General features: G+C 39.8%; 1 protein-coding gene across 1 annotated transcript; it reads right to left on the bottom strand.

Moving 5' to 3' along the window:
• Positions 1-12,103: 12,103 nt before the first annotated feature.
• On the bottom strand, positions 12,104-12,661 carry LOC125476685. The gene has a single exon (XM_048583020.1). The coding sequence runs from the start codon at positions 12,659-12,661 to the stop codon at positions 12,104-12,106; it is 558 nt and encodes a 185-aa protein (XP_048438977.1).
• Positions 12,662-13,918: the final 1,257 nt, after the last annotated feature.

Below are 13,918 nucleotides of genomic sequence, written 5' to 3'. Positions count from 1 at the left end.
AAGGAAACAAATTTAAACAGGTTCTAACTAAGTAAACACAAAATATTAAAGGAGGGGGGTTGGTTTTGACGAATTTAAAACCTAAACAAACAAATTGCATAAACAAAGTAAATTGACACAAATTTGGGTGAATTGATGGGTGATATGCTAGCTAGAGGGTTCTTCTCCACACATGACACATATATATACAAATCAATTTCCAATTATTATTCCAATAAACCATGAACGACAATGCCCCAAGTTAACCGTGAACAACACAAATTAACTCTCAGATTTCCCTAATTTCATTGAATTGGACTTAGCAACGCAATCAAATTATTCTTATCAAGTTTCCTATATGAACAACATGATAGAGATACATATCAAAGATCATTAAGTTCTATGGAAATCATAAGCATTGACATGACATTCGTAACTATGAAAAGCATGATACTCCTGCCATGGATTTTACTTAACACAATTGTGACTAGCGACCTTCACTACTTGCAAATATAAGTTCATAACGATTAGGTGAAAATCCCTTATATTTTAGCATCAAATTCATGCATGCAAACTAAGTATGCATCCTTAATCAACATACAAGAATAATTAACAATCAAGCAATTAAGCAAATCACATTCATATTTTACGAAACAATAATTGGATGAAATCAATTCATATCACATATATGTTCATGGCTTTGAATTCTTTTCTAGCCAAAATGAGTTTAGTTCCTCATGTTCACAATCGGACAAAGATTACTAAAATTAAACATTGAAAACAAAAGATACACCTAAGAACATTTCAACTATCCAAACTTGAATGGCAGGGACGGCTCCAAGGGTCTTCTCTCCTTTTTCTTTGCAAGGCTGCGCCATAAAGTGTTTGTGTATGAAATTTGGTTCTGGTTTGTGATGGATGGCTGGTACGAATTATGGCGAAGGATAGAAGGTTGGATCAATGAATGGTCCCTTTTTTCTTGCGGCAAAATGTATTTATTTTAGGGAGAAAGCATGGCATTAATTAAATGTTTTGGGAAAGATTTGGACCCAAAATCCTCAAGGAAAAAGGGTAAATAAAATCAAAATCCTAGAGAGAAAAGGGAAGGAAAGATGCGGCAGACCTTAGAGGGAAAAGGGAAAGGATTTACGCAAGGAATTGGGAAAGGGGAATGCCTTGTACGGCAATGGAAAGGGATTTCTAGAAGGATAGGTGCGACATCCCTCTTGGAATAGGATTAGGCCTTCTAGAACATATATTTAAGTGTCCCAATATAATTAGGGATCCTCTTGGCAGCTGGAACATAAGTAGTGAAGGATTAGGATTGACTAAGACAAAATAAGGTAGTTTGGCTCATGTTTCCTTCTTTCTTTGTTGAACTTCATATCTTCTTTGTCTTGAATTAATTCTTTCATCTATTTAGCATATTCTTAGCCCTTCTTGAACTTCAATTTCGTCCATCGATAATGCTCCATGCATGTGCTATCCATTCCAAGCCCAAAACTGCTCTAAAATGCTCCAAATTGCCTTTTCTTGCCACTTTAGCCAATTGAACCTACAAACAGACGAAAATAGCTTAAATTACTATAATAAATAGAAACTAACTCACTAAATGATAGGAGCATATTCATGCGACTTAATTAGCTTGTTCTCGTGCATTTATGTTGTGTTTACTTATCTATTTTAGTGTTTAAGGCCACTTTTGTGTATTTTCAAATTATAAGGCCAAAGTGTGCAAGAAGATGCAAATTGGAGTCTTTTGGAGCGAAAGAGGAATGAATGAGTTGAAGACTTGAAGAAACGACGAATTCCTACTCCAACGATGAATTCTTACCAAAATGAGGAATCCTACTCAAACAAGGTTTCCTATTTTAGGAAAGTTAACCCTAAGTTTCCCGTTTTGGTAACCTTTCCTAATCTTAAACGTCCGTATTTTCTAGCCACTTTGATGTCCTTGTAGGCGCTTTAGGACACAAAACGAAGGCCCTAGCCCAAATTCTTTCCCTCTCCTAACCTAACCCTAGCCGCACCCTTTAATTATTCCCTCTTTAATTTCTGATTTTATTTCCTAAATTCTAGCAGCCTTTAGGTGAATTTTAGTTAATAAAAATAAAAGAGGGTTTGAATTTCTAAGCCCTAGGGTTTCCACCATTTAGCCGCACCTTAGGGATCTCTTATTATTTTTCTTTTCATATTTTTCAGCAAAAAAAAAAATTATAATAAAACAAAACAGCCACAAAAACCTAATTCTTTTACTAAGCCGTGGCCTCCCATTTTATTTTGGGGACCCTAATTTCAACCTAGTCGCAAAAATTCCATTTTCTCTCCTAATTCACATTCAAGCCGTCACCCCTTTTTGGGATCCCATTCATTCCATTTTTATTCAGCCACCATATCATTTTTTATTCTTCTCATCAGCCACATTCACATATCAACCCGTGCATTCCATAACCCTAATTGATTCAGCCACTTTTTCCCATTCCTTCCCATAAACCCGTGCATCATTCTCACCCTAATTCTCATATTTTTTTCCATCCGCAGCCACCATCTACCATATTTTATTCCCCATTCATTCTTCAAACTGGTGGATCATTCTCTCCAATTTTTTATTCCCTAAGCCGTAGCTCCCATTCAGCATGCACCCTAATTCTCATTAATCCCACCATTCCATTCCAGCCTCTCCCATAATTCCCAACAGCCACAGCACCATATCCCATAATTCTTTCCAGCCGCACCTTTTCCCTTCCAGTGCAGCCACCATCCAACATTGCCGCACCCTTCCAGCCACCATACCAGCCTTCCTCCATCACTCCACCACCTTGCCGCACCACTAAACCACCCTAAACCCATCTACAACCCAGAAATTCACCCAAAATCATCCAAAACCATCTCTGCCGCAGAAAGGAGAAGAGGAAAGAGGAGCTTCGACGCGCACCAATTCACGTGGATTCGTTGGGCGTTCTAGGTGTAATCAATCCTTTGTGCTTTATGTTTAAATTCATTTGTAATTCTCTTTTTGTGAACATGAGAGGCTAAATCCCCCTAGTTAGCTAGGGGGTGATTCGAAACCATGTTTATGCTTGCAATATGAATTGATTACTTTTGGTTGGAATTTCATGAATGTTGGATTCAATTCATTTAACTGTTTGATTGATAACTTGTTTGTGTATGTTTATTGAGAGTGCACGCTTAATGTTCATGCATGAATTTGACGCTAGAATATAAGTGAGTTTCACCTAATAGTTATGAACTTATATTCACAAGTAGTGGAGGTTGCTTATAAACAATCGCGTTAATTGAATTCCTGGCAAGAGTATCATGCTTTTCATAGTTACAAATGCCTTGTCGATGCTTATAATTTCCAAAGAACGTAATGATTCTAACTTGTATCTTTATCATGCTGTTCATATAGAGAACTTGTTAGGAATAATTTGTTTGCGATGCATATTCATCCAATTCAATGATTCTAGGGAAATTTGAAGGTTAATTTAAGCGGACCTAATTAACTTGGAGTGTCGAGTTCCATAATTCATCGAAAGACCAACTGAAAATCAAAGTGTATGCAAGTGTGACATGTGTGGAGAAAAAAACCCCTTAGCTATTCCATCATCCATATCTTCATCAAATTTATATTTAGAATCTGCCTTAAATTTATAATCTGTGCATTTAATTTATTTTCGTCAAAACCTCAATCCCCCTTTACTTTAGTGTCCAATTTAGTTAGAAAGTGTCTTAGTTTGTGTTTTTAAGCATTTTGATTCATTTTATTACCCAAATTCGTCCAAAGTTGTCAAAGTGCTCAAAACTGCCCAGAAAGTGATTTTAAGGCAGTTTTGAGTGTTTTGGGGCTGTTTTGAGTCTTTTGTTTTGTTTTAGTGTTTTTATTGTTTAGTTTTGCATTCTTTGAGTCTAATTTAGTGTTTCAAACTTTATTTTACATTTTTGAGTCAGTTTCCAAGCGATTTTGCAATCCCTCCTAATCCCCGGTTAAGAACGATCCCTACTTACATCTTTACTACAATTTGACAAAAAGAGGGTTTTAATTTGTGTGCTTACTTAGTTCGCATCACTAAATGCAAGGAAATAAGCTATCAAAGTCGCATAAATATGCTTCTATTAGCGGCCGAGGAAGGAACATGTCTCGGTCTTCGAGTTTTAAAGCCTGAAGACAAGGTTGCTAGTTCTGCGAAGTTCAATATCAAATTCAGCTTTCAATGTGCTGAATGTAGTAACCTGTAACACTTCACTTCACCAAGAAGGCTAATGAGATGACCTCTGCCAATAAAAATTTGCAAATCCTTCTCGACCGAGACTTAGATAGATAACAAGTCAGCCTCAACGCAGTGTTGTGTATCCAAACTGAAGGTGCTCCGTATACGGCTAATTCTACGATAACAGTATTGTTTATCCAAACTGAAGGTGTCACTGGTTGCCTACACAGTGCTTTGTATCCAAATTGAAGGTGTGTTGGCAGAAAAAGAAATAAAAATCTCAAGGTTGTTGAGAGATTTCGTGTAGAGTGAGAGTTTGCGCAGGGCATTTTGTGTGTTCAATTGGAGGGCTTTTAGAATGATGCATCCCTTTCTTATTTATAGCAGCCAATCTCGTCACGGACGAGCCATAACTATACTCGGATTAAGATTCTTTATCCTAATCCAACCAACTCTTGGCCAATCCTTCCTCGATTAGGACATTGAATCAAACTCTTTATCCGGCCACATTCATTTCTTAAATCCTAGCATCCTCATCCCATTGAGACTCCTTATCATGCTAGGGTTCGACTTTCCATCAGTTCTCCTCATACTAGGACTTGGCCAATCTCATTTGAACAGCCTAGTAGAATTCGCGATAATTCTAGAACCATACTGCCAGGCCGAGAACAACTCCTAACTCGGCCCACACCAATATTTTGGGCCTAAACATTGCCCCCTCGCTTCTGAGGTCTTTGGCTTGAAACCATTTGGTTGGGTTTCAACCTTGAAGAAGTGAAATCAAACCTTAACTTATCTTTGGAAGACTACGAAAAGTCCCGAGTATCCCATCACTGAGGTGCATTTATAAAGCATGATTGCATGATCTTAATTCCTGCCATGTGGCGACTCCTAAGCCTACTTGTCTGCCATCAATAATGACCCTTGAAACGTGCTACCATCGAAACATTTCTTCACTATTAAATCCGTCGTCACACGTAAACGTGCACCCTCAATCCGCGAGTTTTTCGTTCTCTTTGCCTGGATTTTTTGAATTCTCATCATGATTATAAAATCCACCGGTTGTTTTTACCTTTCCAAAAACCGTTGATCTTCCACCGAAACATATATAAATACTCTGTTATCCTCTACTCAAAACTTTTACGCTTTTAGAAATCCTGAACCCTTCTTGCCCTTTTGCCTTCGATCCTAGAAAACCCAAAAACTCTCAACCTAGAAACTCTTCGAGTCTTCATCAATGGCTTCTTTCATTTCCAAGCTTTCTGACGAGTGTAACAAATGCCAGGGCTTCATTGATCGAAGCGCCATCAAGACTCTGCGCTTAGAAGGTGATTTGACCGCCTCCTACCAGATCTTGGGTCCACTTTTCAAGGACTTCATGCCATCGTCCATCACCATCCTCCTCAAGGTTCAAGCCCCAAAGAGCCTGGCCTTCGACCACCATAGCCTAGGCAGCTTGGGTCGAACAGATGGAAAAAATCTTTGCCCAAGAATGAAAGACTCGTAGTATCTATGATGCCATTAAACTCTTAACCATGGAAATTGAATTGGAAAAAGAGCTTTTCATGGTAGCTTTGAGCTTCTGGTGCTCGGCCACCAACACTATGCTTCTTCACCTTGGCCCTATCGACCTCACTATCCTTAACGTCTCAGCCATCCTTGGGACCTCCCTTTCTGGCCTCCCAGTTGATGCTGCCCTTTCTGGGTACCCGTCTAATCTTTGACCTCAAAGCATTATACGACGAATGGGTTGTCGAGGTGCTGAGGAAAGAAGGTTAAGAACCTTTGAGAGAAGAAATTTAGAAGCTACATAAGAACTTCTTCAACTACAATACCCTCATCCTTCATTTTGTTGGCCGAGAGGAATAAAACCTTTGGAGGAAGCACAAACCCTTCCAACTTTACTCGTATAATAAATTTATTTGTTGTACCAAGTGGAACAAGTGGTTGGTCGAGAATATGCCGGTGGTTGAAACTCTGGCAAGTGGTCATACCTTGGCTCTTAGTTCGGCTGTCCTCGCCAACCTTTTACACTGCCTGGCCGAAACGACCGTCAACAAAATTCATCCGCACTAGAACGGCCCTTTCTGGGTTTTCCAATTCTGGCTGCAGGTCTATTTTGCCGCCCTTCAACCAAAACTCCTTAACTTCCAATCCACTGAAATGCTCGGTCTTCAGTTTCTCGACCGATACCTCCTCACTAAGTCGAAGAAGCGTCCAAATTCTTCTTCGACTTAGAAGACTTATCTGATGACGAATTTCTAATATGTCGTCGTCAAAAGTGCCCTTCTTCTGTTAGGCTTCCATCGTCAGTGTGGAGTGAAACTGAAGATGCTGATCTTCGCCAAAGTTGGGGGTCGTTCGTGTTAACATGCGACCTTCCCTTCGGCTGTGATACTCGTTGAGTGAACTGGGAAGTCTATTATCCTCATTTCACTGCTAGGCAACTCGGTTACCTCCAAGGTTGCCCGATGCCTCTACTCACTTCCCGTTCCCTCCTAAGCTGATGATGCCTCTTTAGTTTTTCAGAAAGAGAATGAAAGGAGGCAGCACATGAATTTTAAGAGAGGTGCAAAAAATTTCGTCTCCGACCTATTGTCCCTAAAACCCTTAGTACCGACACCTTCACCGAGATAGCTTAAGGTATTTGTCTGCATCTATTGTTTCACTTTGGCAGTTTGTTTAAACTCTTTTCTGATCTGATTTGATTTTAGCTTTTTAGACGGTCATGCAACCAGACCCTCTCGTTGGTCAGGCACCTGAGGTTCATCCTGCTCACTGATAGGAGCATATTTAGGCGACTTACTTAGCTTGTTTTCGTGCATCTATGTTGGTAATTCATAGTTATTTTAGTCCTTTATGCTTCTTTTGTGTGTTTTCAGGTTCTAAGGGCTTAGGGAGCAAGAAAGTGCATTTTTAGGCTATTTGGAGCATTTTTGGGCATGGATTGGATAGCTTATTCATGGAGCAAAGAGGATGGACGAAATTGAAGCCTTGTATGCTCTTTTGGGACATCAAACAAAGGGCCTAGCCCAATCAAACAAATCCTTTGAGCCATGGAAAACCTCTCGCCCAATCAAACATATTATGCCATGCAAACCAACCTATTTTAGGCCCATTCTATGTACTTAAACCCTAGCCCTTTAAACTAGCCTTATTATCACTTATCATACCATTCACTTATCACTCACCACATATCATTCATTTATCACTTAACATATCATTCATTCATCTCCTTATCATAACCATACACTCATCTACTTATCATAACCATACATCTATCACTTATCACTTATCACAACAACAATCTTCCACATGCACTCCCATCCTTTTTCCCTTAAACATTTCCAACCACATTCTTCCACTTCCCACTTCATCATTACACCACCTAATTCACATGCAAAACCACCATTAACACACATGCACCCTTTATTCTTCATCATTGCAACCATTGCACATTTCACACAAACAAACACCCCATGCCATGCATCTCCACAATCTCATTCATCAACCCACATGCACTTTAATCATTCAAACATGTAGCCACATAATAATTCACCCACCATTCATTCTTTATTCCACATACACTCATCATCCCACAAACTAGCTAACCCTACATGCATTATTTATTAACTCTTCATCATGCATCAACATTTTAAATCATCAAAAACCAACTCCTTTGCCGTGCATTCCCATTTCCTTTCCAACATCTCACATGCATTTCCACCTTCCTACTTCATCATTTCACCACATTCTCCCTCTTTAATTCACATGCCTTCATTCATTCTTTATTCCACTTACACTCATCATCACAAACACCTTAAACAAATAGCCATTTACACCTCCACTCCTCCTATAAATACCCTTGCATTCCCATCATTCATATCATCTCATTCACAACACAATAAACCACAAACACTTCCATTTCCTTCTCCTAGCCGTGAGTCTCCCTTAGAATCCAAAAACCATCTTTCATTTCCATCCACTTCCATAATTCCACACTTCCATCCCCCCAACCAACTATCCCTAGACCTTATGCTACAACGAAGAGGAAGATAAGAGGGCCTAAACGTTCATACAATTCAAGTTTGAGTTGTTGGAATGTTTAGGCGTTTCTTTGATTTCAATGCTTAATTTCAATTCTCTTTGTTTTGTACGTATGAGGAACTAAACCCCCCTTAGCTAGGGGGTGATTCGAAATATATGTTTATGCTTGCAATATGATTTGAGTACTTCTAATTACGTTTCATAAGTTGTGAATTCAATTTGTTTAACTATTTGATTGATAACCTATTTATGTATGTTTATTGAGAGTCGACGCTTAATTTTCATGCATGAATTTGACGCTAGAATATAAGTGAGTTTCACGTAATAGTTATGAACTTATATTCACAAGTAGTGGAGGTTGCTTATAAACAATCGCGTTAAACATATTCTTGGCATAAGTTTCATGCAATCATAGTAACGAATGCCTCGTCAACACTTATAGTTTTCATGTTGCTTAATGATTCTTGCTTGTATCTCTATTATGCAATTCATGTAGGGAACTTGTGAGGAATGCTTTGGGTTGTCGTATGCAATCATCCAATTCATTAACTTAAGGAAAACTTGACGGTTAATTTAAGCGGACCTAATTACCCCGGGGCGTTGAGAATTCATAGTTTATTGAAAAGCAATTGGAAATCTTTTTATTATGCAAGTGTAACATGTGTGGAGATGAACCCCTTAGCTAGCAATCCCATCTATTCATTTCCGTCACATTCATCTTTATAATCTGTTTTTATTTCCAAGTTCCCATTTTAGTTTAAATTCGTCCAAATCCAATCCCCCTTTATTTTGTTTAAGTTTTAGTCTTAATCTTTCTTACTTTTAGTTTTGCATTCTTCAAGTTTAGTTTAGTGTTTTATATTGTTTTTACGTTTTTGAGTCAGTTTCCAAGAGGTTAACAATCCCTCCTAATCCCCGGTCCAGAACGATCCCTACTTATACTTATACTACAATTGATAAAAAGAGGGTTTAATTTGTGCGCGTATAATTCTCGCATCACTCACCACATTATGGTCGAGCCAACCGTTGCTTTGGTAGTCAAGTAACCTACAGTTCCAGGGCCGACCGTTGCCCCTGTCTTGGATGAAGTGGCCACCTTAGCCGAGAAAATTCTCCCCCCCCCCCACATCCAAAACCAATGGTCATTCTGGAGGAAGAGGTATGATTATTTTTCTGAATATATTTTTTTAAATTAAATTCCGGAGGCTAATTTCTCTCATTTCAGGACGACGACAGCGAAGAAATCCTGCTAATGAGTCATCCTCGACCAACTAACCCCCCAACCACTAATCCGTCACTTCTGATGGAAATGACTAACGAGGTCAATCCTCTTGTAATCGATCGCGGAAAAGGGCCTTTTCTCGAGCCTGAAGTGACAGCGGAGACACCAATCCATCCGCAGGATCAAGACCTTAGCATTCCTCCTCAAGAAGTTACTTTGGCTTTTGTAAGACTCAATTCCTTTCTCTCATTACTTTTTACTATTAAAATTCTAAACCAAAAAATATTAAATGCCAGGTGCTTGATTATTAATTTCACCAAAAATTTTATGCGCTGAAGGGTGTTATCTACAGTTCCTGGCCACCTTAGTGGCCGTCGAAGGTAGATAACCTTCATTGGCCGCATGAACTGAGAAGTAGTCTTAAACACTAGGCTCGGCCATTAAGCTCTCTGGGTTCAAGCAGTGATCTCTCCTCTCGGTAGGTCTAAAACAAATTTTCTCGTGACTATTCTTTACGATTTTTCTTTTGCCTAAAATTTTTTTTTTATGTGTAACCTTCATGGAAAGTTAAGCTCGATGTTCTCCTTTCGAATACTTCTGGAGTAACCAGGTTATCTGCCGCGTTGGCCGAGTTGCAGGAACTCCTATTCCTTTTTGCCTCATTAGTCCTTCGATGTAAAGGCCTCGACTCTATAGGAGAGTGCCTAAACGATCTTGCAGCTAGTGGTTTGCTGAGTACCGAAAATGTCCGTCCATTTATCCAATCTTCTGGAACGGACTCGGCAATACTTTACTATTTTTGAACAGGCTATTCGGGCCGAGGACGACCTAAAAGTTGCAATGATTGCTCATAAAACTAGTCGGCTGGAGGTTAAGGCCATAAAAGCAAAGAAAACGCGGTTGGCCGACATTGATTATCAAATTGCCGAATTTCAACGTCAAATTTCTGAGCTTCAACGGCAAAGGTCGGCTGTCGCGTCAGAACTTGAAAAGGATTTTGAAGTGCATAAGGCTCGTCTAACAGACTTCGCAGCTAGCGTAAAGTAGATCTAGCAACTTCAGCTTAATAAAAGGACGAGGCAGGCTAAAATCAGAATGGGTGAAGTAATATGGTTGGAATTGAAGGCCACTTTTGAAGCTTTCCTTCCTTCGACCCCTTAGGATTTTGGCCTTATGAATCTTTTGTAACTTTACTTGTACGCCCTTTTTCAAGATTAATGAGATGATCTTTTATTCTCGCATTTCCCAAGTGACTGGATAGTATTTCTTTAAAAAATTTCCGTTGATCGGCAATTTGTGAATCAAACCAGTCTGATCCTTAAGGTATGCCCCCTTACCAAGAACTTTGTGAACGATGAACAGTCCTTCCTAATTCGGTGACCATTTGCCGAACCTGGGGTTTCTAATTCCTACAGGTAGCACAGTTTGCCAAACCAATTCTCCCTCTCCGAACATTTTTTGTCAGACTCGCTGATTGTAGGCTCGCTGGACAATTTTCTCCTGTGCCACCAATAAATTATACATGTTAAGCCTAATTTCTTCCAAGTCTTCTAACTCTTGTCTCATGGCCTGATTGTACTCAGCACTTAGTAAACTACTTTGTTCAATTACTCGCAACAAGTTTATACTTAGCTCGACCAGTAACATCGTGTCATGTCCATAGGTTAATGTGTATGAAGTCGTTCCGGTGGCTGATCGAAATGAAGTTTAATAAGCCCATAACGCTGCGTTTAACTTTAAATGCCACATACCATGCCTTTCTTTTAGCATTTTTTCGATAATACTGATCAAAGCTTTATTACTTGCTTCGGCTTGTCCATTAGTCTGTGGGTAATAAGGCGCAGACTGCTCGAGTTGAATTTTTAGATTTGTCTTATACTCCTTAAACCTATCGGATGTAAAGATCGTACCATTATCTGTTATTATTGTTTATGGTACGCCGAATTTGGTCACGACGTTCTCTTCTACAAAATTACAACTTCTATAGAAGTTAAATCAGCATATGACTTGGCTTTGACCCATTTGGTGAAGTAGTCTATTGCGGCGAGTATCTATGCATACTTTGCTGACCCAAAAGACGGTATAACTTTGTCGATTACATTCATGGCCTATCCTTTGAGTAACCATGGTTTGGTGACCAAATGAGTGATTCTACCGGGACTCTCTGTATAGGCCCATGAATTTGACATTGTACACATCCTCGTGTGAACTCAATACAATCCTTCAATATACTCGGCCAGAAATAACCGTGTCGACAAAGTAACCATCGTATATTTCGTCCGGAGTGATGAGCCCCGCAGATTCTTTCATGAACCTTTGTGATTGCTAGAGCAGCCTTCTGCGGGCCGAGGCATAGTAACAATAAACCATCATCGCCTTTGCGATACAACTTATTTTCGTATGTTACATAATTCGTGGCATGAACCCTTATTTTACGATCATGTTTGCCATTATGATTGTCGAGATACCGTATAATTGATTTTCTCCAGTCATCTCGTATTACCTCGACTGCGCAAACCTTTATAGGGTCATTCCGCTCTAACAACGAGGGTAAGGCCATGACTCGTGTACGAACCAAGCAATCGCGTTGGAGAACTTGGTGATTAACCAAGGTTAGTTGTGCTCATCGTGACATAGGTATTTCTCAGCCTACTTTGGCCCCTAGGAGTTGCGCTCCGGAAGCTATTTGAGTTAATTCAACCACGTCAGTGTTTCGAGCGCGTGAAATATGTTTGAAAGTAACGCCGTCGAAAGACTCGGTCAAATAGTTGGCCACCTTGCGATAGTGCGCCAGAGTGCAACTTATGCAACGATAAGTCCCATTAAGTTGGTTCATCACAAGTTCGGAATCTTTGAGAATAAGGACACGAGTTACTCGCAAATCGTGTAGGACACCGAGGCCGATGATAAGGGCTTCATATCCAGCCTGATTATTACTACAGTTGAAATCAAGCTTGAGAGAAAAATACCAACGGTTGTGATTTAGGGATTGAATAATGATCCCTACACCAGCTGAGACCAAAGTATTAAAGCCATCAAAGTACATCGTCCAGTAATTGTCACGTGTTTCTACCATGCCGATTTCAACATCATTGCCCCCAAAACCGTATGGTGAGGGATGTTGAGCCAAGAAATCTGCCAACGCTTGGCCTTTGATAGCTTTCTGGGGCACATACTGTAAACTAAATTCAGACAGTGCCATAGTTCATTTTTCGATTCGGCCTTTTGCTATCGGCCGAGTAACCATATAACGAATGACATCGGTCTAGGAAATGACCTAAGTGACCGATGGGAGCATGCAATGTCTAAGTTTTGATGTGGTGAAAACTAAGGCTAGGCAGAGCTTCTCAACGACAGAATAATTAATCTCCGGTGGATTGAGATTTCGATTAAGATAAAAAAATGGCTTATTCTCGCCCAGCATCATTTTCTTGTGCAAGGAGGCATCCGATGGATTCTTTGGCCGCTGAGATGTACAGTTTGAGAGGTCTGCCACATCGTGGTGGGACAAGGACAGGTGGAGTCAGACCTTGATCTGGGTAAACGCTTCTTAGTGTTCTGCACTTATTCGAAGATGTCAGAATCCTTAAGTTTCAAGAGCGTGGAGAAGGCTTTCATTTTTCCCGCCGAATTGGCAACGAATCGTCGGAGGAAGTTAATCTTGCCTAGCAATGACTGTAGTTGTTTCTTAGTCATCGGGGGTGGAGCATTGATGATTGTTGGAGCCTTATTTTCATCTACCTCAATACCACGATGATGTACAAGGAATCCTAAAAAATTCTGATAGGTCGAAAGCACATTTGGCGGAATTCATTTTAAGGTTGTGTTGGCGCATACGTAGGAAAGCCTAACGAAGATCATCCAAATGTGTCTGCCAATGTTGTGATTTGATTACAACATCATAAATGTATACTTCGATGGTAGTACCAAGCAAATCATGGAAAATAGTATTCATGGCTCGTTGGTATGTGGCACTGGCATTCTTGAGGCCGAATGGCATGACGACCCATTCATATGTGCCAATTGCCCTCGGGTAATGGAAAACGGTCTTATCAACATCAGCCTCGGCGATGAAAATTTGGTTATAACCAGCATGTCCGTCCATAAAGGATAAGATCTCGTGATTGGCTACTGTGTCAATTAACAAATATGAAATTGGCATTGGATATTCATCTTTGGGAGTTGCAAGGTTCAAATTTCTAAAATCGATGTAGATATGTAAGGCACCATTTTTCTTTAAAACTGGGATGATGTTTGCCAACCATTCGACGTATTAAGCTGTCCGAATAAACCCAGCCTTTAAAAGTCGAATGAGTTCATCTATTATGCTGAGCTGTACTTCGGTTGAGAAATGTTGAGGTGGTTGGTGAAATGGTTTACACCCAAGTTTAATACGTAATTCATGTTTGACTAGTGTTCGATCTAAATCAGGCATCTCATGGTAACTCCAAGCAAAACA

The sequence above is a fragment of a genome, unplaced genomic scaffold (assembly GCF_019419815.1).
Source record: "Pyrus x bretschneideri cultivar Hongxiangsu unplaced genomic scaffold, Pyrus_bretschneideri_v1 Contig2, whole genome shotgun sequence".
NCBI classification, from domain to species: Eukaryota; Viridiplantae; Streptophyta; class Magnoliopsida; order Rosales; family Rosaceae; genus Pyrus; species Pyrus x bretschneideri.
Note: the sequence above shows the minus strand (reverse complement) of the source record. Positions and strands in the feature narration are given on the sequence as shown.